The following is a 23,942-nucleotide window of genomic DNA, read 5'->3' as shown; positions in this document are numbered from 1 at the left end:
TCATGTGCAACTTCTGTCCGCCATGCCCCCAACCCAAGTTGACCATGGGTGTGACAAAGCAATCAGACAAAGACTTCCTCATGATTCTCCTCCAAGATCAAATTGGAGGACTTCAAGCGCTTCATGAGAACCAGCGGATCCACGTTCCTCCAATTCTTGGAGCACTAGTTATCAACATTGGAGATCTTACGCGGGTAAGTAGCTTTGGCCGGATATCACTGTTCATTTCCAAACTTCTCCGAAACCATGTTTGGATTGGTCGACACACTGCGATCCTCTTCTCGCCCATATTGCTGCACTTTTTCATATGCTAAGCTAGTTAAAGAGCTCTTGAGAATTTACTCCGGCATCTTCCCCGTAGCAATAACATAATATCTTCATAATCTGCACTTTTCTTTGGTAGGAGGAATCTGCATTTACCATTCCCAAATGCCTTGTGCATCAAGTATAGTAACAGAGCTATTTGACTAATCCAAACTTGGTTGTACCGTGCTAGCCGCACATTGACAGGTTCAAAATTGTCTAAACGAGAGAGATGTATGCGCAGCACTTTTCACAGGAGCGGTCAATGAGGGTCCTAGCACTTTTCACAAGACCGAGTCATGGCAAACAAGAGAGGCCCAAGAGTGTCAATGGCGTGCTTTTTTGGCCACACTCCTCGGCCATCATCGAGGCTGCATGGACCCATCAAGGAATTAACATCAGCAGACAACCCACCGATTTACAAGGAGACTACACTTCCAAACTACACAGCAAATTACATTTCCAAAGGCGTATATGGAACTTCCGCCCTTCCCGATTTCAAGTCGTAGACTTTGTAAACAGGAAGATAAAGAGATAATGGGCGAAGGATATTCATGGTGTGGGATTTCTCTTCATGGTGTTAGCGCACGGGCGACTTTTTACATGGTTTTCTTCAAGTTTGAATTTGAAAATAAAAGTCTGTCCGTGGGTTCATCGATGTAAAACTACCAACGAACAGGATTGCCTTTCTTCACTGTTTGGTAACTAACGCTTATATTGCTTCATTTGATAGCAGCAACACAACTCTCAAAAACCGAGGTCCTTCTCAAACAAAAGCAGAACTTAAAAAAGAACACAAAACAGAGGGAGAGGAAGATTAACACATACCCCTCTTAAATGGAAAGAAAGATGCTATCTGTGAAACTGTCTTGAATATTCGTATGACAGTTAAAACACTAATCTACCATGAGAAAAAATTGCACTTCGGCAACATTTCTGTTTGGTTCAGCTTCAAATTCCACTTTGTATATTGCAGCAAGGATAAAAAGCAGAATTCTTGCATGCCTTCAACTCGCTCTATGACAATAACCAGAATCAACCGCAAAGCAAAAATCTACGTACACTTCGATTTTCTATGAAACAAGAGGTTTCCATTACGACTCGACGATATCTAAAACTAAAACTTAATTCATCGAATCGAGTTAGCAACGCATTAGGATGATGCAATGATTGATCCAAGGGCTACAACAACATCGGATCGTCCTGTCATCCGTCGATGTTCAACTCTATCCTAACGGATTTCTTTTCCATAAATTCTAAAACTTGTGTACAAGCCGCCTGGTCCCCCAAAGAATCAGCCATTATTAAACAGCATTGTCATTTTCCCAGCACGTGGGTAGCACATAAAGTATGACTTTCTCCCTCCATTGTTATGGACCTTATTATTCCAAAGTCAAATCCTCCTAATGTGATATCACCGTTCTCTTCTCTCCATCTCTCGGCTATAAAGAAGCTGCTACATCTCCACAACATTCAATTCATAATCCTAACTCACAAAAATTCACATTCACAGTGACATTGAATTGCGGTAGAGAGAGAGAAAAAGAGAGAGGAACAATGACTACCATCAATTTGGCCTCCGAATCTGGCGAGCGCAGCTATGACAGAGCGAGCGAGCTGAAAGCGTTCGACGACTCGAAAGCCGGCGTCAAAGGCCTCGTCGACGCCGGAATCACCGAAATCCCCCGAATCTTCATCCGACCGCAGGAGACATCCGAAAAGAGCTCCGAATCGGGCAGCAGCTCCGAGAATCTCAGCGTCCCGATCATCGACCTAGGCGGAATCGAACGAGACCCGGCCATGAGGAAGGAGGCGATGGAGAGGATGCGACGCGCGTTGGAGACGCTGGGGTTCTTCCAGGTGGTCAATCACGGGGTTCCGGCGACCGTGATGGAGGAGATGAAGGAGGGGGTGAGGAGGTTCTATGAGCAAGACGATGAGGCAAAGAAGGTGTTCTACACGCGCGACATAACGAGGAAGGTGGTGTACAACAGCAATTTCGACCAGTACACGGCATCGGTGGCGAACCGGAGAGACACTTTCTTCAGCTACATGGCGCCGAGCCCGCCGTCGCCGGAGGAGCTACCGGAGGTTTGCAGGTAATGTGAGCGTGTGACCAAGCGAGGCCTTCGGTCCCGCAGGCGACCATGCCATTTTCACCTGCGACGTTAAAATATGTTGTTTTCCCACAGAGACAAAATAACCTTTTCACCTTTGAGGTGACTTTTGTTCTATATTTTTCGTTTTATATAATTCAATTCTATTTAACCTGAAAGAACCAGAAAAAATCACAATAAGATTATAATTTATAAGTTGGATCTAATCTTAATGACTTTCATGACTAAAATTGCAGGGACATACTGATAGACTACTCCAAGCAAGTGATGAGCTTAGGCGTGCTGCTGCTCGAGCTCTTGTCCGAGTCTCTCGGGCTGAGGCCAGACCGCCTCCAGGAGATGGACTGCGCTGAGGGCCTGGTGGTCATATGCCACTACTACCCGGCATGCCCGCAGCCCGAGCTGACAATGGGGACGAGCAGGCACTCCGACAACGACTTCCTCACAGTGCTCCTGCAAGACCACATCGGAGGCCTCCAGGTCCTTCACGATGAACGCTGGGTCGATGTCCCTCCTGTCCCTGGAGCTCTGGTGGTCAATGTTGGCGACCTCCTACAGGCAAGTCCTGTTACTGTTTTATTCGATTCGACCATGTTTCTTATATTTGGCTATACTAGGCAAAACATCTGATAATTTGGAAGCAACCTCTCGGATCAATGACGCCGCCACCGCATCGGTTGTCTGTGGGGAAAATCGCACCTGAAGTTGGTGTCGAAGGGTATTGACCGAGCATTACGAGTGCACAGTCTGCGTGCAGAAATTGATGTGAAAAACATGGGTGATGTCCTGGGGGATCTGGGGACATACATTCTGACTGGGGGATTTGTTGCTCTTCGCCAGCACCATGATAATGGGGTGGATGCTGATGATGTCTGTCCCTCTTTTTTCTTCCTTTCAGCTTATAACGAATGACAGGTTCAAAAGCGTGGAGCACAGAGTGGTGGCGAACCCGGCGGGCCCAAGAATATCGGTGGCGTGCTTTTTCAGCACGAGCTTCCAGCCGTCCTCGAAGCTTTTCGGGCCGATTAGGGAGCTCTTGTCCGAGGACAATCCGCCAATCTACAGAGAAACCACAGTGAGGGACTACCTTGTCTACTTCAAGGAACATGGCCTTGATGGAACTTCCCCTCTCAGACACTTTAAGCTGTGAACTCTTATGTTTTTTTTTTTGTCTATGGAAGAGATATAGAATCATTCGGGAATGAATTAGTATCGTAGATACGAATTTGGAATTCCAGTTTGCTCGCCGTGTTGTGGCCATGTTTCTATAGCAATGTACTGATTGTGTATGAGAAAAGATTCATTTTTCATGCTACCACTGGACCATTTTTAGCCTATGTTGCTATAAACTTCTTATTTGAGCAAGCAAATTTATTTAATTAATTTCGTAGCAAACCAAAAAGTAACCGCTAATCTATTTTGGGCCGGCTAGGAGCCAAGTGAACGCGGAAGGACACTTCACTTCCTCCGAACCGGAGACTTGGCTACGATAAATGTCTGATTAACATCTTTTTCAGTACCGATTCTCAATCTTTCCAAAATGTTGTCCATGCAATCTTAGGCTATTTTATCATCCAACGCCACTAAACGGTGTCCTTTGCTCCCAACGGGCACCAGACAATGTTATGGCCTGATTTCCTTTGCTTATCTCGAGGCTGATATAAACTCAAAACACTTCCTTCGACCTCGGCCGGTGGCGGTCTGAGCCTTTCGCCGGAGTGTTTGATTTTTTTAATACAAAAATAAAAATTACAGCCAAGAGTTCTTTGCAATTTTTTTTTTTGGCCATATACTACTTAATTCATGATTACTTTACAATGAATATTTTATCAAACACAATTCGCATTTTTTCAAAGCCCCTCAGGCTAAGGGTCTTCGCATTTTCCCCGAACTCATTTCCAAAGCCGAACCAAATGCAGCCTCTATATTTCTATAGAAAATGGATCAATGTCTATTGTGCCAGATATTTCTAAAAATTGGATAACAAGTTCCAACTCATAGCTTGTGTGGTCAAAGATGATGAGGCTGTTTGCAATTTTCCGATTGCTTCTTCAACTTCATCGCTTCCTGTCATTTGAAGCCGTTCGCTTCATAGATGCCCTTCCCAATACACCGGCGTTTGGCAGGCGACGCGGAGAAAAAGCCAAACTCACATCTTCAAAGTCAGACGAACTTGCTATGCCAAAATTGCCCGTCGCTTCTTGGCCTCGTTCTGGAATTCCAGTCACTTTCGTGGGGATGCACCATGTATAATTGTTACCGCACGACCTTTATCGTTCAGTTTCTCCCACATTTAATTGGAAACGTCACACTGTTTTCAGTAGGGGAGAAAAATGGAAGTACTCGGCAGAAATGAAGCAAATGAAAGTAAACAGAAGTGCTAAAGGCTTTCGATGAATCAAAGACGGGAGGAAATGACCAAAATAGTCGTAAACCTATTATAATTGTGCCAATTATATTTATATATATTTTTTGCTAATTGAATCTTAATCTTTTGTATATTTGTGTTAATTCAGTCTATTTGATCAATTTTGGCTAGACCGCTAATGTCGACATCGGGCGGCGCGGACGTGGCAATTTTTTTATGTTTTGAATTATTGTCGATATTTTCTGTCTTTTTATTTTATTTTCTTTTTTTGGTTAAGGTTGGCACCAGGAGTCGATGTGGATTATTTTTTTAAAAGGTAAATTATTTTTAAAAAATTTAATTAAATTTAAAAAATAAGCTAAGAAATTTAAAAAATTATGAAAAAATTTAAAAAAAAAAAAGGAATGGCTTGGCACGTTGCGGACGTCTATCAATTTTGAAAATTTACGATGTAGTATTGAATGAAAAAATTGAGGTACTTAGAATGTATAGGTAGAAGGGCACCAAAAATGACAAAATTTGTGTACAACACTTACTTTGAGATCAAATATTTTTTTGATCATTTAAGTATCAAGTTTTTTGAAATACAATTATTTGAGTGTCAACTCCGATGAATTTTGCCCAAAATTTTACATGTCATTTTTTTTTTATTAGTAACTTAATCCTCCGTGGCTTGTCGTAGGATCCCAATCGCGAGCGAGGCCTTGCTAAGGTCGATGGGGCTCACCTGGTGAGGGTGGGGGATGGCCGACAGGGGTCGGTGAGCCCCGGCTAATGCCAAACAACCCTCGCCAATCGTAGGCGAGGCCCTCACTATGGTCGATGGGGCCCGGCCGTCGTTGGGCGACATGAGGCTTGACCTCGCCCTCGTTAGAGTCGAAGAGGCCGACACAACGAGGCTTGACCTTGCCCAAATTTGAGAAGTCGAGCCCTCCCCTACGGTCAACGAGCCCCACCAACAAACTTCCATCCTCGCTAGCTATTTCCGACGATGATGGGGCGGCGGTTGCGAGGGCTATGTAAGCCCTCGCTATAAGAAGAAGCTTTGTTACCAAATTGCATTTTAAGAAAAAATTTACTTACTTGTAATATCATTAATCTAAGAAAATATCATATACCTTTTATTTAGATAATAAACAACTCTATAATTAGGGAAAATTTCAAATAAGAATCCGAAATATGCTCATTGTTTTAAAGAAAGACCTAATCAAGAGCACTCTCGCCATTTACTTTTTTATTTTTTTTCCCTTTTAAATATCTTTTTCTGTTCTGTTCTTTTCTTTTTATTTTATTTTATTTTATTTTTCTTATTTTTTCTCTTTCCTATTGGCGGAGAGGTCGCTGGATTCCCTCGTTTTGGCGGGCGATCGCCGTTTGGAGGTTTGTCCGCATCTCAAGCTCTTCAAGCACGTTTATTCCTCGGTTTTTGCTCCAACCGATCATTAGGATCAGACCCAGAAGTAGTCGAAGAAGATTAAGAAGTAGGAGGCCTTCTCATCCGGGCTCTGTCTCAAACCTTAGAGAGAGAGAGAGAGAGAGAGAGAGAGAGAGAGAGAGAGAGAGAGAGAGAGAGAGGAACTACATATGAAAGAGACGGATGGGTCTTCTTTAACTTTGCCCCCCTGCAGATGGATTTTCTAACTTGTGTGCAGTTGATCTAAAGTTGTTAACCAGATTAGGGAGGCGCAAGACGAAGAACTCAGAGGAGGAAGACAGAGAGTGAGCTTAACTTAGATCGCATAACACTTCGCCCGGCCGGGCAGGTTGCCCTCACCGACCTCGGCTTGGGTCACCCTCGCCACGCTCCCTCGTTGGTGACGATGGCTGGAGAGGAGAGAGGAAAACGAAAAAGAGAAAAAAGAAAAGTAAAAAAATAAAAAAAAAGTAAATGATAAAAATGCCTTTCGGCCGGACGCTTCTTTGAAACAATGAAGACATGCCTTTCTTTAAAATAAAGTCCACTTCATGCCCTTATTTAAAAAAAATGAGGGCATTTAATATCCTTATTTGAAATTTTCCCTTTTAATTATATCTACACACTCAGACATTTGAACAAGACATTGCCAATTACAATTATTAAGCACTAATATTATTGAGATATTTCCGGACTACACTCACAAAGAAATACACGAATAGTTATTCAAAAACAACTGTGGCGGAGAAAAAAAATAAATAATTAGGAAATGAATCCATTTAAGTGAGTCAACAAATTTGTTTTGATAAGTATAATAAGATGACAATTGCGGTATGATTACTAAATAGAATTGATTATATAATAGTTTACTTTGGACCACAAAAATAAATAATAATCAATTAAAGATTGTTGTTAGATCCACTCTTTTAAGATTTTGTAGTTTAATTGTTATAGTCACCCAAAAACTATTATCTTAGTGTCATTGGCCAACACTTTTATGGTCGTGGAATTACCGCGTGAAGCTCCTGGCAAGCCAAGCCGGGCCAGCCTTCCTTTCTCTTAGTTGTTCCTTAGAACACTTAGGCAAATAACTTGCCCGTATCGAATTAGACCACACCTAGCTTAACTCGAGCATCCGTTATATCGAGCGAGACCAGATTACTCTAGGCATTACAACCGGTTCGACTTGCCAAGACCTCATCAAAGAGCGGCATTAACTCCCGACTAATTTGTACATGGGAGGCTAACCTTGTATTTAGAGCTCCTAAGAGTATATTCTATCTAACCTGTAGCTACCAGCACAAAGCGCCCTGACACCACTCACACGGCCTAATTGCTTCTTCCCTTCTACGTCGCTCACTTACCATGATGATACCACAAGTTTCCCTCCATGATTATAAGAGAATGGGAGAATTTGCACATTTGAGACACCGAACAACCGGTCCGTGTCATTCTTCCCCATTCAATTTCGTAACGTCCCCGTTGCAAGATGTTCTCTCTCTTCTTTGCGCCTTTTCCTACCATCAACGCCACCTCCCTTGGGACTTACATGAATGGTAGATGCGAACTCGCAAAACATAATAATTGCTCCATCGATAGCTTCTTTTTATTAAAGGCCGTTTGGGCTTCTTCGTTCACTTGCACTTTTTAGTTGTGGCATTTTTAGCCAACTATACTTTTTGGTAGCACCCTTTTTTGGTCACTTGTACTTTTCAAGTGTGACACTTTTGGCCAGCCGTATTTTACGGCAACACCATCTTTTCCCTATTAGGCACTTCTCAATATTAGCCAACCATTTGAGGTGTTTCCTTGTTAAAAACATGTAACTAGACCCGTTTTGAGGTTCGCTAAATTGATCAAGGAACATTATCCCATTTCAGTGAGAAATCGATTCTTGCTTGTGCCTCCATTAGCATCCCAAAAGCATGTCGAGGGCTGCACTTTGTCCGAGCTATTTTTGCTTTGGCGATTCACTCTCTGCTCTTATGAGATCGAGAAGGCCATAGATTTTCTCCGACTCGCCCTCCTATTGGAGAGATCTTGCTCTAATACCACTTGTTACAGGGTGACACTTTTCTAGCCGCGGAATTAGCTCATGAGGTGCCTGGCAAAGCCAAACCGGACCAGCCTTCCTTTCTCTTAGTTGTTGCATAGAGCACTTAGGCAAATAACTTAGCCATATTGGATCATACCATATCCAACTTAGCTCGGGCATCCATTGTATCAAATGAGAATAGATTACTCTAGGCACTACAAGTGGTTTCGGCTTTCTATGACCTCATCGGAAGAGCAAGATCGGTCGCCGGCATCGATCGCCGACTAATTTGTACATTGGAGGCCAACCCCGGCTTCAAAGCTCCTACCGGCATATTCTATGTAACCTATAACTTCTAACATAAACCGCCCTTACGCTACTCACACAACCCAGTTGCTTCTTCCCATCTGCACCGCTCTCTCACTATGTTGACACCATAAGTTTTACTCCAAAGTTATATTACGAGAGAACTTGCCCATTTGGGATACGAAACAACCGATCCGTATCACTAGCAAAGTCCATTAACGAAGAGCCCGACAAGAAGCAATCCATATTGGCGACTCTAAGATATGCAAAAATCTCACATCCGCTACACTAGCTATATCAACTATAGGATGTGTGGTTCCAATTACAGCATAGTGCATATCGTTATGACTCAAGAGACGTGAGGTTGGTCGACCTATAGTAGGGCTGTGTTTGGTCGTCGGGATTTCTAGACAAGATATAACCGAATAGGATAGGATATGAAGTCCACGGATTTTACTTTTATCCTATCCATTGTTTGATGACTTATAATAATAAAATCGGATATTTTCACATCACATTTTGTTTATTGTTTGGTATGAATAACATATCAATGTAAATAAACATAAAACTCACACAAACAAAAATAGTAGGAATCTCTTATGACACTCGAAGCTCTCCTAACACTTGTGCCTACTTTATTTTCATTGCTTAATTTTTATTATTTCTTTCTTTTTTATTTTTTTTTAAATTTATTTTTTCCTCTTCCATGGTCATTTAATAATATTTTACTAAATAGTAAACTCTACTAATATTCCTAAATTACTAAAACACCTAAAGTATGTAATAAACATAAACTATATATATAATTATATTATAAGATAGAAAGAAATTCAACTACATAATAAATTGGAAATAAATAATAAAGAAATTATTTTTAAATTTTATTTTAATTTTTCTATTAGAAATCAAATATTATTTATAGTCTAATACCATGTGAATTTGACCAATTTAAGACAAATATTATTAAAAAAATTTATGTATTAAGATTATTAGAAATCATATCCACCTTTATCCTATATTTCTTATTTTATCAAAATTATATTCTTTTTATTTCTCGCTTTATATTGTCTTGAGCAGCATTAAATATAAAATATGATAGATTTTATCCTACTCTGAATTTTATTCCGATTATCATACGCAGCTGAGTTGACGATGGAATTCCTGTCAGCCAGAAACGACAAGAGCCGCGACCCACGCAATCATCAAAGCACTTCATCGTCGAAGAAATCTTTAAAATGAAAACTTTTCCCACTTTACCTCGCGAAGCTGCGTTGACTCTGAGCCGGAAGAAAAGAGAAATGGCGACGGAGATGACACTAACCTCCGATGGTCGTTACGACCGGAAAACCGAGCTGAAGTCCTTTGACGACTCGAAGGCCGGCGTGAAGGGGCTCGCCGACGCCAACCTGACCCAAATACCCCGAATCTTCGTCCAGCATCACCTCAAGCACGAGCTCCATCGTGCCTCGGAATCTCCAGAATCGAGCCCGAGCATTCCGGTCATAGACTTCGAAGGCGTGGGCCGAAGTCAAAGCCCCGGCGAGCAGAAGCGAACGGTCGACCTGGTCCGGGAGGCGTGCGAGACGTGGGGGTTCTTCCAGGCGGTGAACCACGGCGTGCCGGCCGCTCTCATGGAGGAGATGGTCGAAGGGGTCAGGAGGTTCCACGAGCAGGACCTGGAGGCGAAGCGGGAGTGGTACTCGCGAGATTATGGCGCGAGGAAGGTGCTGTACAACAGCAACTTCGACCTATATGGAGCTCCGGCGGCGAACTGGAGGGACTCGCTCACCTGCGTCTTGGCTCCTCATGGTCCGGATCCTCAGGAATTGCCTACTGTCTGTCGGTAATCTCTGTGTCTGTGCTTGCGTGCGTATGGAGAACACACGCTCCTTGAAAGGCTGAAACTAAATTAAGTTTTGGGACTTACCACAGGGAAAGGCTTTCAATCTAACTATGCGATGCCCACTCGAGTCTTGTGAGAGGAATTCAATGTTCCGTGACAGTGTTTTTGACATAGCAATTCAATGGAAAAAAGCAAATAAAACAAAGCAGCTCCACCCTAGATAAGATTTGAGATGTGATAATTAAGTAAAAAATGGGGCTTTTCGACTCGGTGGAGCCGCTGCTTGGCTTGGCAAAACAAGTGCGCAGCCTCCCGGGAGTTCTTGCGATTTTCTCGTAGGGCTTTGGAGTTGAAGCAAAATGATCAGAAGGGGGCGTAGATCTTCAGGGGATTCGGAGTCGGATATCCATGGATTCGGTTTGAATGGAAATACTAGCTCCTTTTCTGTTCTTCCTCTTTGGTCTGCAAGAATGATTGCTCTGTTACACGAATCATGAAATCATATTTTAGATCCTCAGTGTTCATAACTGGGTTTGGGTTTTTATGCAAAGTAAATTGACCCGGTCTTTGAGAGAGTATTTTCTGTTGTGCACTGCATTTGACTAATCAATTGTTCTCCGTAACCAATCGACCTGCAGAGACGTCATAATGGAGTACAAGGGCAGAATTCTGGAATTGGCAGATACCGTGTTCAAATTACTGTCCGAAGCTCTTGGCCTCAGCCATAACTACCTGAAAACCATCCACTGTGGGGAGGGACTCTTCTTCGTCGGCCATTACTATCCAGTGTGCCCAGAGCCGGACTTAACCTTTGGGCATAGTGACCATACCGATAGTAGCTTCATCATCATTCTTCTCCAAGACCAAATCGGTGGCCTCCAGGTCCGCCACCAGAACCAATGGATCGACGTTGCCCCTATTCCTGGAGCCCTCGTAATAAACATAGGAGACATGATGCAGGTCAGTTCAGAGGAGATTAGCAGTTTTACATTTCCTATCAGTTAGGTTCTTGTTTCTATGTTTTCACAAGAGTCGCTGCATATCTAACCTACTCGGTGTTTTTTCGCGGGGCTGATCCGACGAGTAGGTCCTTCAATCAATTTAGTATCATTGTCCATGGATCTGAATTAGTGGATTGCAAGATAGTTTTTTTTTTAATCTATATTCTTCTATCCTAACTGTTTCATAGAGATTCGACCAAAAAAAAAAAAAAAAAAAACTGTTTCGTAGAGTGTTAGAGATGCTAAATACTTCCCTAAGTCGGTGTTGGGGTCTAACAGGAGAATTTTAGAATATCCTGTTTACAACTGTGGAACTTCCAGTTTACTCTTTGCAAATTTAGCTGAGCTAAGTAAAATCTATCTAATGATTTTTTCAGCTGGGTGTTATTATTGTTGTTGTTGTTTTTTTTTTTTTTGGTTTAATGATCTGTTGGTTTTAGCTAATTAAATTGACGACCGTGCTAGGACTAGATGTGAGAATGACTTGATAAAGTGTTCTCCTTTTTCAACAGGTTTGATTACGCATGCTATATTTATGTGTGATCGTTTTTTCAGAATATTTGGTCTTCACTTTGCTACTTCCTCCTTTATCTTGCAGCTGATCTCGAATGATAAGTTCATGAGCGTCAGTCACAGAGTTCTAGCCAAGAGCATCGGGCCAAGAATTTCAGTGGCATGTTTTGTCCGGCAGCATCTCCCTCCAGAGAATACTTTGAGATTGTATGGCCCTATTAAGGAGCTGCTATCAGAAGAAAATCCCCCAATTTATCAGGAAATCACGGTGAAGGATTTGGTCACTCATTTCTACGCAAAAGGACTTGATGGCATATCTGCATTGGAACATTTCAAGCTATGAATAATGTTAGACATGCGAATTCGATGATTTTCACTATCGAATGACGGTCGTACACATTTGATCTGTGTAGTTTCTCACTGCATTAACCCTTTGGCAAAGCATCCGGATGTTGCTTAGATGTAGTAGAGTACATGTTTGTAACGCCTGGCAACCTCGTGCTTATGTTCCTGTTATGGATTGAGAAGAAGTTTTTTGATTCTGAAGTAAAAATAAAGCAAAACGAGCCGTGGTTAGATTTACCATACTTGTTCTTGTTGATCCTTCAATCTGCGAGTTGGCCGACTCACCGAGTTTACTAATCCCAAGAGAAATTCTGTAGAGGATTATCTGGTTTAACTGATCTGTGATGCTTTAGATCATGAATGAGGGGAGCAAGACTTGAGGGCTGCTGACTTTCTGAATTTTGCTGATTGTGTAAAAAACCTTGTCCTTTTGCAAAAAAATGAAGCCAATGCTAAACCATAAAGCAATACTTTCCATTGCACGGAGTTGCAGCAGACATGAAGACTGATCTAAGCTCCATGAGAAGTGGGGCAAGTGATCAAAGATAAGTACACAAGCTTCCCATGAAGACTAATCTAATCTCTAGAATGCTTTAACTAACTGCAGGCGGTGTGAGTCCGCTTAAAATAGTTTCTCTCTTCCCCGGCAGCAGGCACCCTAGGATTTGAAGCAAAGCTTGACATTCCCCTGAAATGACAGATGAAGCCTGAACAGCTCTTGTGAATCCATGGCTGAGTATTCTCAAGTGATCACAAATCGATACACACATTTAATCGTTACCTCCATTGATCTAGGTTCGTGAGCTCCGGCAATGTAGGTTATGGAATCTCCGAGCTGAGGTGGTGGCTTGAGCTTTGTATTCATGGTTGTGGATATTTAATTGGATTAAGGGTTCATTTGATTGAGTGAAACTATATTTCGGCAATTGACTTTTCAGACTTTTACTCTTTTGATTTGCCGTGGATGACTTAGTTAATGGAAAATATTTTCTGATAAACGGAAAATTCATGCATAAAATTAGGAAAATAGATTTCTAAATCTAAAGAGATGAAAATACATTCCAAAATTGCTCATCTCAAAATTTTTAATATTTTAATATTTTAGTAGTTTAACAAAGAAATTAATATATTTTTTTTATTTACTTATTTTTTTTATGTTACTTTTGACTTTTTTTTTCTTGTCTTTCCATTCCGCCACTAGCCATGCCTTGCGACGGCGGTCAGCCAGCAAGCCTTCGAGCACATCCAAGGCCAGCGAGCCTCGAGCTTGCTTGTGGCCACCGTCGGCTAGTCGTGATGGAGGACGTCGCGACAGAGGAAGAGGGAAGAAAGTAAAGAAAAAAAATATAAAATATAAAAAGTAATTTAAAATTTTGGATTTCTTTTTTTCTAAAACAAAGTCATGATATAGAAATCATTTTCCAAATGAGAATCGGAGCAAGTTGCCCTTGCCGGCGTCGGTTTGCATCGCCCTTGCCACACCCCCTCGTTCTCGATGATGGTTGGAGAGGGGAGAGGAAAAAGAAAAAGAGAAAAAAAGAAAAAATTCAAAAAAGTAAAGCATTGAGTGCATGTCTTTTTTTAAAACAAGGTACTTAAGGCACTTATTTAAGAAAATGAGGGCATTTAATGTCTTTACTTGAAATTTTCTCTTACAATTATATCTACACACTTAAACATTATATATGTTTGAACAAGACATTGCCAATTACGATTATAAGCACTAATAGTTATTCGGAAGCAACTATGGCAAAAGAAAAAAAAAAGATAATTAAGAAATAAGTACGTTTAAATGAGTCAACAAATTTGTTTTGATAATTATAATAAGATGGCAATTGCAGTATAATTACTAAATGGAATCGATTATATAACAGTTTACTTTCGGCCACAATAAATAAACAATAAATAATTAACTAAAGGTTATTGTGAGATCCGCTCTTTTAAGATTTTGTGGTTCAATTCTCAAAGTCACTCAAAAACTATTATGCTAATGTCGTTGGCCCACACTTTTATGGCCGTGGAATTAGCCCGTGAAGCGCCCGGCAAGCCAAGCCAACTAGCCTTCCTTTCTCTTAGTTGTTTCTTAGAACACTTAAGTGAATAACTTGCCTGTCTTGGATTATACTACGCTTGGCATGGCTCGAGCAGCTATTGTATCGGGCAAGAGCAAATTACTCTAAGTATCACAACTAGTTCGGCTTGCCATGGCCTCATTAAAGAGCGACATCGGCTCCCGGCCAATTTGTACATGGGAGGCTAACCCTCTTTAAAGCTCCTAAGGGTATATTCTATCATGCCTAGTACTACTAGCACAAATAGCCTTGACGCCACTCATACGACCCAGTTGCTTTTTCACGTCTACATCACTTAGTCATAATGATGACATCACAAGTTTGCTCCATAGTTATACGAGTATGGGAGAACTTGCCCATTTGGCACATGGAACAACCGGTCTGTGTCATTCTTCCCCACTAAATTCCTCAAAGTCCCCGTTGTGGAATGTTCTATCATTTCTTTGTGCCATTTCCTACCATTAACGCCGCTCCCTTGGGACTTACATGAATGGCGGGTGCGCGCTTGCCCAACATAAAAATTTCTCCAGCGGTAGCTTTTTTTTTTTTTTTAAAGGGCCGTTCGTGGTTCTTGGTCACTTGCACTTTTTAGGTGTGGCATTTTCGGCCAACTACACTTTTTGGCAGCACTCTCTTTTGGGTACTTGCACTTATTCAAGTGTGACACTTTTGGCCCATTGCACTTTCTAGCAACACCATTTTTTTTCCTATTAAGCACTTCTCAATATTAGCTAACTAATTGAGGTTTTTCCTTGTTAAAAACGTGGTACTGGACCCGTCTTGCAATTTGCCAAATTGATCAAAGAACATTATCCCATTTTAGTGAGAAATCGGTTCTTGCACGTGCCCCATTGGCATCCTAGAAGCATGTCAATAGCCGCACTGTGTTCGAGCCATGTTTGCTCCGACAATTCACCCTTCACCCTCATGAGATGAAGACGAAAGAGAGATCAAACAAGGCCATTTCTGTCCACCGCCCTTCTCACGAAACCGCACGTGGACGTTATCGCTCATACGGCTCCCAGCCATCAAGCGCTTGGCCTTCCTCTACAAGGAATGGAAATGTGGACGAATCATTAGTAAGAACATGCCTTAAGCTAGCTCTTGACCGAGGGTATGACATCGTTCTTCATCTTTCTTTGTCGGAATTGGCTTTGAAGGAAAGGACTTCTTTATTATAACATAACTCTTTCTAGATGCTAAGCATATCACTCATTTCAGAGCAAGAGGAGTGTCACTTACATTCTTTCTAAGTGATTCCCTGGTAGCAAAGGAAGTAACAACAATGCTATATATAACTGCTTTTATTAAGTAAAGAATTGATAGAGATAATTGCCTAGCTAGCTATAGTACGTCTATTAGAATTGTCTAGATTCAGTTGGTCTTTCGTGAGTGAACGAGGCCGAGTCGGTTGCCTTTTATTCACAAATGAAGTACCAAGTCTTTAGTTGTATGAAAAACAAGCAATCCAAACGAAGTGGGAATGCCCCTCAATTTATTCTCACAAGAAGAAGTAAGTAATGTAACGAATCGATTGTTGCTGTGACATTCCGAATTCCGACCCCATTTTGAAGTTTATGAATAAAATGAGCATTGATGCATTTCAAGAATCTCACTCGGAATTGATCACTTTAGAAACGATCGACCGAAGGTGAATGGCTAAATAGGATAGTACGCGGACTAAAGAACTCGGCTACGGATTAGTATCCCGACCATAAGGATCGCCGAGGGTACATTCTAGGCCATGTAGGTCGATCTAGGATTAGTATTAGAACGATCTGCTAGCGTCGTGCAATTGGGCCGCGGGTGATTCCGCTAGACCATAGCATGATTTGCGGATGACCCCGAACCGATTTCTGACGATCACGTCCTACTAGGACTAGCGGTCTCCCTCGCGATTACATGACAACCCGGATCGCCGTGGTCCGAATAATTCTTAAACGTGATAAAAATCACGGGTCGATACACGTAGCTCCCGAGAGCCGCCCGTCGATCCGAGATGCATTGAAACCGCGATCGGCTAATTTTTAGCGCGAAGCAAACTTCGAAATCGGCGGCCGGGTATTTGCAAATTCCAGTGCAAATAAATTGGACATCGCCTAACTAGAGTCAATAAGGATTTTATATCGCGGTATGAGTCGAAAAAAGTGGAAATCAAACCGCGAAGCGAGAAGTGCACCCCGGTCCCAAATTTCGTTTAGTATCTTGAGAGACGGCGAAGGAAAATTTCGGCCACTTCACCATCGCATCACTTCAGCCAAATATATCAAAGAAATGAAGAGGGAAAAGTGTTCTTGAAGGTTCAATTTCCAAAGCCCATTTAAAACCCCATTTTCCCCAAAAATCCCACTACCTACCTCTACTATTCATGTCCTACACCCACTCCACTATCTTGTCATTCATGAATGAGAGCTAGTCACCTCAATCACTCTCTCTCTCTCTCTTCTTCTCTTGTGTCTTATGGGCTGAAGCAAATCCCCCTCTCACTCCCTCACCTTCATTTTCACTCTCTCCCCAAACTCACTCTCATCTCTCCCTCTCACTCCCTCTCAGCAAACCCCATTTCCGGCGACCCCAAGGAGCTGCAACCACCACCTCCACCACCTCTCCTTCCCTTAGAGGCCGTGAGCCGCCGCCGTCGCCCTCGAACCGCCCCTCTCCCTCTCTTTGGACGCCGGTGCAGCGGTTTAAGGAAAGGGGGCTATTCTCGGGTTTTGCTCTTCATTTGAAGGTAAGGAGCTAGAGTCTTGCCATAATCATCTAAGGTAGTTTAAGTGAGGTTCATGGGTGGATTTTGGGAGGATTTCATGGACTAAAGGTGTTGTTCTCTTATTTGAACAAAAGGGGACAGTTTGGATTCAAATCTGGTCACGCGAAGTTGCCGCTCATCTGCCGGGTTTTCTTCACCAAAAAGGACTTGTAAGTGGCTCTAATCCTTCCTTAGGACTATGGGATACTAAGGAGCTTGATAGCATGTGGATTAGGTTGATTTATGGGCTGTTTTGGGCGAGAATCAAGGGGACCGGTTTTGGAAATTCTGATTTGTGTGGTTTAGGAATTTTGGTTGATGAATGAACATGTTTGTAGCGGATTCGGGGATGTAGTGAGGGCCTAGAATGGTGTGGACCGAATGTTGCACGACGAATGCGAGTTAGGCGCCATTTGGGCGCAATTTGTGCTAGTTGTTATGCTAGTTGTTAACATTGCTTTAATTGTAGAATTGTGGGAAAATATGTGCTTTGGGGACTATATATATTCGGCCATGTGTGTGAGATGTGGTACTATGCGTTAGAATGTGTTTCGGACTGGTGAGAACTTGATTGGAACAAAATGAGGCGTTATGTGACTTGAATGGGGCTGAATGGAATTGGTGCATTAAGAACGTGTCAAGTGTTCTAAATTGATATGTGAACCTTGAAACGTGTCAAGGTGAGAATCGGCTAATTTGTGATGCGCGAACCATATGCTAGGTAGCGCGATTGAACCGTTGTGCTATTGGGCTTTATTTGTTATACTCGATCATGAAGTTTATTAATGAAAGCCTCTGGATGTGAATTATGAGTACTGGTACCACGATGCGTTAAACGCGGGGTTTATAACAGATTATATTATACTATGACATATATGGTCGTATTCAATCAAGTCGTCCGAGGCCATGGTGATGCCGTATTCGTCTGATTGTCCGAGACCGAGAAGGTATGAAGGTCGTATTTAATCAAGTCGTCTAAGGCCATAGTGATGCCGTATTCGTCCGATTGTCCGAGACCGAGATTTAATGGGGCGTATTCCTAAGTGTCCGAGACCCCGGTGTACACACGTATATATATATATATATACCGAGAATATATTTTAAGCCCGATGCGTAGTTACACGGGCTAGATGACTTAGAGTATGTGTTATAAGCCTAAGGCGTTGAGACGCGGGCCTAAGAATTAATTGCTTGATATTGATACTGCGTGTGACCGAATTGCGGTAATGCCTGAAGTCTAAAGTGCCATAGTATAGAAGTTTTGACTGCTGGGTTGATTTCTTATTGATTTGGGCTGTCTGTGAGTATTGGTTGTCTGCCCTAGTCTAATTAGCTCGGAGGTACCGTACCCTAGGGTCGGCTTAGATCCACCTTACTGGGATTTTTATCTCACCCCTTCGCGGGACCCCCTTTCGGACCACCGACCTTGAGAGATGCCCCCAGTGCATTTTAGAGTGCCGATGGCCATAACGACCACGAACACCGAGATTCCGGTAGATGAGGACAAGGCGTACATAAGAAGAGGAAGCATGGTTTGGGTCGATGAAGGAGACGACGACCGGAAGTCCCACCTTTTTGAAGCGTAGTTTTATCGAGATGGAGATATCACGTTCGGACCGCCGATGACTTTTGACGTGCCACGGAGTATTATTCTCGGATGGTGCAACCCCACTCCCCCAGATAGCGAGGTTTTCCATCCCGAAGTGAAGCCCGAGGATGGTCGGCCGAAGCCCCCGGAGCCGACAGAGGAAGCTCAAGTAGCGAAGTTTGCGGATGGCGATGCGGAGTCGGAGGAGCCCACCGAATCTGAGCAAGCATTGATGGATGAGTTCAACGAGCCACTGGATTCCGAGTCAGAGCCCGAGGCGGAGGATCCGTCAAATGGCAGTGGACCCGACCTTGAGGTTTAGATAACCGTGGGTCTTTTGGGCACCTATAGGCTATGTGTAGCTTCTAGTTGGGTCGTCCCCTTTTGATGTAACCGACCTCTCTCCCGAACCCTTCTGATGTATTGCTATGTTATTATGTTGTATGGATGTTGTGCTTTTATATTATTGAATTTCTGGTTTCTTAAGTCATTCTGTTGAGTTTTATTGTTTGGGTGTTGTATCGCTTCCGCATGTGCATATTGCATTACGTTAAGTTTATCGCCGTGTCGATCCCGGGAGAAATAAGCGAGAGTGAGGGATGTTGGCGTGCCGACAGGACACAGGGCGTGACAGTTGCTCACCCGACACGATCGTACGAGGTCAGAATTCACCCAACACGATCATTCGGGGTGAACAAAAATTGGGGATCAAATGCAAGAGAAATTCCCACCAATGATGAGATGTTCGATCGACTCCCTCCCCCTTTGTAGGGGTACGAACTCTTACGAGTGAGCGGAGGAAAGCCATTCTCGGTGACGACATTATTATCGCCAATGAAAAGGTTGCAAACGTGCATATGACCCATTCTTCTAAAGTTCCGAAGTGATCCTGATTATCATCGTAGTCTTCTTAAGCCGAAAGAAGGAAAGAATCTATTTTTTTTGGAGTACGCAGGGGGAGCAGAATTGTATCCGGCGGTGGTTCTTCGGATCGATCACGAATACTCAGCCCTCTCGTTTGGCTTCCACTCCAGTTGACCTCTGTTCTTTCCATCTCATGTGAGAAGGTAGGGAGCGAAACCAACCCAGCATACCTCTAATACTATGCCTCTATTTATTAGTAAAGCGTATACTTCTTGCAACGCTTGCTGAGCTTCTTCATCAAACATACATCACAAAACTAGTCCATCGAACGATCGTCGATAGAGGGCATCGTTCAAGTATATGTTTAACCGGTTTCGCGATCGACCATTTGATAGCCTTGTTCAGAAGTTGGATTTGGAACAGCTATACTAGAACTTCTGCTCCTTACCTACCAAGTGCTAAGTGTATCTACATTAATCTACTTTCTTTTAGACATAGCTCTAGATGTTGAAGACCTCTATGTGTGGCAAAAAAGCTACCTCTCCGAGTCGCCTCTTTCGGTTATTACTTTACTCCTCGATGAATTTTGGAACCCATATGTTCATCAAAATCAACCGACTCACTCACTTACTAGAAGGATCCAGCTACGATACCACTTGTCATTAGGCGACACTTTTCTGTTCGTAGAATTAGCTTGTGAGGCGCTTGGCAAACCAAGCCAAGCTAGCATTCCTTTCTTTTAGTTGTTTCATAGACTACTTAGGCAAATAACATGCCCGTATTGGATTATATCGCAGCCCGCTTAGCTTGGGCATCCGTTGTATCGATCGAGAGCAGATTACTCAAGGCATCACAATTGGTTTGGCCTATTATAGTTTCATTAGAGAGCAGCATCAGCTCCCGATTAATTTATACATGGGAGGCCAATCCCTCCTTTAAAGCTCCTAAAAGTATATTATATCTAGCCTACAACTACCAACACAAACCACCCCGACACCACTCATACGATCCAGTTACTTCCTCACCTCTGCACCTCTCACTCACCATGATGACACCGCAAGTTTCACTCCAAGGTTATACGAGTATGAGAGAGCTTGCCCATTTGGGATACGGAATAACCGACTCGTGTCCCTAGCAAAGTAGATTAAGGAAGAGGGTGATAAAGAGCCATGAATATTAGCGACTCTCGGATATGTCAAAATTGGCTTAAGTACATTACAAGTAACTTGTGTACGACGCTTACTTCAATGTCAAAACTTTCAAAACGATTACTTAAGTATCGGTATTTTTTAAAAACGATCACCTAAGTGCTAGTTTTTTTTAAAACGATCACTTCGGTGCCAATTCCGATTTGAGCCGATATGGCTCGTTGGAAATCTGACGTGGCTTTTATTATTATTATTATTATTAATGTTTGAGTTGACGTGGTTTGCTAGAGTTGGCAATCAAGTAAGTATTTTTTAATAAAATTGGTACTTAAATGATCGTTTTTAAATAAAATTGACACTTAAATGATCGTTTGGAATGTTTTGGTCTTGAAGTGATCGTTTTAAAAAAAAATTAGTACTTAAGTGATCGTTTTGAAAGTTTTAGCACTAAAGTGAGGTCGTACATAAGTTTTAACACTTGTAATATATTTAAGCATGTAAAAATCTCACATCCGCTGCCCTAGACATCCACTGGAGGATGTGTGGTTCCAATTACAGCATAGTGCATGTCATTATGTCTCAGAAGACATGAGGTTGGCTGGCCTATTCTAGATCGAGTCGACAATGGAATTCCATTGATAGACGTTTACTAGAAACGACATGAGCCGCGACTTCTCCAAAGTACTTCATTGTCAAAGATATCTTTAAAATGAAGACTTTTCCCACTTCGCCTCCCTAGCTGCGCTCTCTCAGCCGGAAGAAAAGAGAAATGGCGACGGAGATGACACTCACCTCGGATGGTGGTTACGACCGTAAAGCCGAGCTGAAGTCCTTCGACGACTCGAAGGCCGGCGTGAAGGGGCTCGCCGACGCCAAACTGACCCAAATACCCCGAATCTTCGTCCACCGCCACCTCAAGCTCGAGCTCCATCGTGCCTCGGAATCTCCAGAATCGAGCCCGAGCGTTCCGATCATAGACTTCGAAGGCGTGGGCCGAAGTCGAAGCCCCGGCGAGTGGAAGCGGACGGTCGGCCTGGTCCGGGAGGCGTGCGAGACGTGGGGGTTCTTCCAGGCGGTGAACCACGGCGTGCCGGCCGCTCTCATGGAGGAGATGATCGAAGGGGTCAGGAGGTTCCACGAGCAGGACCTGGAGGCGAAGCGGGAGTGGTACTCGCGAGAGTACGGCGCGAGGAAGGTGGTGTACAACAGCAACTTCGACCTGTATGCAGCTCCGGCGGCGAACTGGAGGGACTCGCTCAGCTGCGTCTTGGCTCCTCGGGGTCCGGATCCTCACGAATTGCCTGCTGTCTGTCGGTAATCTCTGTGTCTCTGCTCGCGTGCGTATGGAGAACACACGCTCCTTGAAAGGCTGAAACTAAATTAAGTTTTGGGACTTGCCATTGGGAAAGGCTTTCAATCTAGTTATGCGATGCCCACTTGAGTCTTGTGAGAGGAATTCAGGGTTCCGTGATAGTGTTTTTGACATAACAATTCAATGGAAGAGAGCAAAGAAAACAAAAGCTCCAGCCTAGATAAGATTTAAGATGTGATAATTAAGTAATAATGGGGTTTTTCGACTGGATGGAGCTGCTGCTTGGCCTGGCAAAACAAGTGCCCAGTGTCTCGCGAGTTCTTGCAATTTTGTCGAAGGGCTTTGGAGTTGTAGTTCAGTTGAAACAAAATGATCAAGAAGGGGGTGTAGATCTTCAGGGGATTCAGAGTTGGATGTCGATGGATTCGGTTTGAATGGAAATACTAGCTCCTTTTATCGTCTGCAAGAATGATTGCTCTGTTACACGAACTCGTATTTTAGAACCTCAATGTTCACAACTGGTTTTGGGTTTTTATGCAAAGTAAATTGACCTGGTCTTTGAGAGAGTGAGGTCAAGATTGATTTCTGATGTGCACTGCATTTGACTAATCACTTGTTCTCCGTAACCAATCGACTTGCAGGGACGTAATAATGGAGTACAAAGACAGAATTCTGGAATTGACAGATACCATATTCAAATTACTGTCTGAAGCTCTTGGCCTCGACCCTAACTACCTGAAAACCATCCACTGTGGGGAAGGACTCTTCTTCGTCGGCCATTACTATCCAGCGTGCCCGGAGCCGGACTTAACCCTTGGGACTAGTGACCATACCGATAGTAGCTTCATCACCATTCTTCTCCAAGACGAAATCGGTGGCCTCCAGGTCCGCCACCAGAACCAATGGATCGACGTTGCCCCAAGTCCTGGAGCCCTCGTGATAAACATGGGAGACATGATGCAGGTCAGTTCAGAGGAGATTAGCAGTTTTACATTTCTATCGGTTAGGTTCTTTTTTCTATGTTCTCGCACGAGTCGATGATATCTAGCCTGCTCTGTGCTTTTTTGTGTGGCTGATCCAACGAGTAGGTCCTTCAGTCAATTTAGTATCATAGTCCATGGACATGGGTTTTTGCACCACAATCTGAATTAGTGGATTGAAAGATAGCTTTTTTTCATCTATATGCTTCTATCCTAACTGTTTGGTAGAGCATTAGATATGCTAAATACTTCCCTAAGTCGGTGTTGAGGTCTAACGTGAGGATTATAGAATATCCTGTTTACAACTGTGGAACTTCCAGTTGGCTCTTGCAACATTAGCTGAGCTATGTCAAATCTGTCTAATGATTTTTCCATCTGTGTGTTAGTTCTTTTTAAACAATCTTTTGGTCTCAGCTAATTAAATTGATGACCGTGCAAGGACTAGATGTGAGAATGACTTGATAAAGTGTTCTCCTTTTTCAACAGGTTTGACTATGCATGCTATATTTATGTGTGATCGTCATTTCAGAATATTTGGTCTTCACTTTGGTACTTCCTCCTCCATCTTGCAGCTGATCTCGAACGATAAGTTCATTAGCGTCAGTCACAGAGTTCTAGCCAAGGGCACCGGGCCAAGAATTTCAGTGGCATGTTTTATCAGGCAGCATCTCCCTCCAGAGAATACTTTGAGGTTGTATGGCCCTATTAAGGAGTTGCTATCAGAAGAAAATCCCCCAATTTATCGGGAAATCACAGTGAAGGATTTGGTCACTCACTACTATGCGAAAGGACTCGATGGCATATCTGCATTGGAACATTTCAAGCTATGAATAATGTTGGACATGCAAATTCGATGATTTTCACTATTGAATGACGGTTGTACATATTTGATCTGCGTAGTTTCTCTCTGCATCAACCCCTGGCAAAGCATCCGGATATTGCTTAGATGTAGTAGAGTACATGTTTGTAATGCCTGGCAACCTC

The 23,942-nt window shown here is 42.9% G+C and overlaps 3 protein-coding genes across 3 annotated transcripts; all 3 read left to right on the top strand.

The window, feature by feature from the left end:
- The first annotated feature begins 1,737 nt into the window (after window positions 1-1,737).
- On the top strand, window positions 1,738-3,628 carry LOC115734002 (1-aminocyclopropane-1-carboxylate oxidase homolog 1-like). The gene is made up of 3 exons (XM_048284619.1): window positions 1,738-2,402; window positions 2,657-2,978; window positions 3,319-3,628. The coding sequence occupies exons 1-3, from the start codon at window positions 1,861-1,863 to the stop codon at window positions 3,568-3,570; spliced, it is 1,116 nt and encodes a 371-aa protein (XP_048140576.1). The 5' UTR covers window positions 1,738-1,860; the 3' UTR covers window positions 3,571-3,628.
- Window positions 3,629-9,705: 6,077 nt separating this feature from the next.
- LOC115730496 (1-aminocyclopropane-1-carboxylate oxidase homolog 3-like) lies at window positions 9,706-12,509 on the top strand. Its single transcript, XM_030661116.2, has 3 exons — window positions 9,706-10,386; window positions 11,025-11,346; window positions 11,986-12,509. Exons 1-3 carry the CDS (start codon window positions 9,779-9,781, stop codon window positions 12,241-12,243), a joined length of 1,188 nt encoding a protein of 395 aa, XP_030516976.1. The 5' UTR covers window positions 9,706-9,778; the 3' UTR covers window positions 12,244-12,509.
- An 8,840-nt stretch (window positions 12,510-21,349) lies between these two features.
- Window positions 21,350-23,842, top strand: LOC115730498 (1-aminocyclopropane-1-carboxylate oxidase homolog 1-like). Its single transcript, XM_030661118.2, has 3 exons — window positions 21,350-21,980; window positions 22,620-22,941; window positions 23,531-23,842. Exons 1-3 carry the CDS (start codon window positions 21,436-21,438, stop codon window positions 23,786-23,788), a joined length of 1,125 nt encoding a protein of 374 aa, XP_030516978.1. The 5' UTR covers window positions 21,350-21,435; the 3' UTR covers window positions 23,789-23,842.
- Window positions 23,843-23,942: the final 100 nt, after the last annotated feature.

The sequence above is a fragment of the Rhodamnia argentea genome, chromosome 1 (assembly GCF_020921035.1).
Source record: "Rhodamnia argentea isolate NSW1041297 chromosome 1, ASM2092103v1, whole genome shotgun sequence".
NCBI lineage: Eukaryota > Viridiplantae > Streptophyta > Magnoliopsida > Myrtales > Myrtaceae > Rhodamnia > Rhodamnia argentea.
Note: the sequence above shows the minus strand (reverse complement) of the source record. Positions and strands in the feature narration are given on the sequence as shown.

Bases quoted from the DNA above. Each gene is read 5' to 3' on its own strand.
- LOC115734002 (XM_048284619.1), top strand. From the start codon at position 1,861: ATGACTACCATCAATTTGGCCTCCGAATCTGGCGAGCGCAGCTATGAC. The intron at 2,403-2,656 runs GTAATGTGAGCG...CTAAAATTGCAG, and splicing joins GAGCTACCGGAGGTTTGCAG to GGACATACTGATAGACTACT. The intron at 2,979-3,318 runs GCAAGTCCTGTT...TCTTCCTTTCAG, and splicing joins ATGTTGGCGACCTCCTACAG to CTTATAACGAATGACAGGTT.
- LOC115730496 (XM_030661116.2), top strand. From the start codon at position 9,779: ATGAAAACTTTTCCCACTTTACCTCGCGAAGCTGCGTTGACTCTGAGC. The intron at 10,387-11,024 runs GTAATCTCTGTG...ATCGACCTGCAG, and splicing joins GAATTGCCTACTGTCTGTCG to AGACGTCATAATGGAGTACA. The intron at 11,347-11,985 runs GTCAGTTCAGAG...TTTATCTTGCAG, and splicing joins ACATAGGAGACATGATGCAG to CTGATCTCGAATGATAAGTT.
- LOC115730498 (XM_030661118.2), top strand. From the start codon at position 21,436: ATGGCGACGGAGATGACACTCACCTCGGATGGTGGTTACGACCGTAAA. The intron at 21,981-22,619 runs GTAATCTCTGTG...ATCGACTTGCAG, and splicing joins GAATTGCCTGCTGTCTGTCG to GGACGTAATAATGGAGTACA. The intron at 22,942-23,530 runs GTCAGTTCAGAG...TCCATCTTGCAG, and splicing joins ACATGGGAGACATGATGCAG to CTGATCTCGAACGATAAGTT.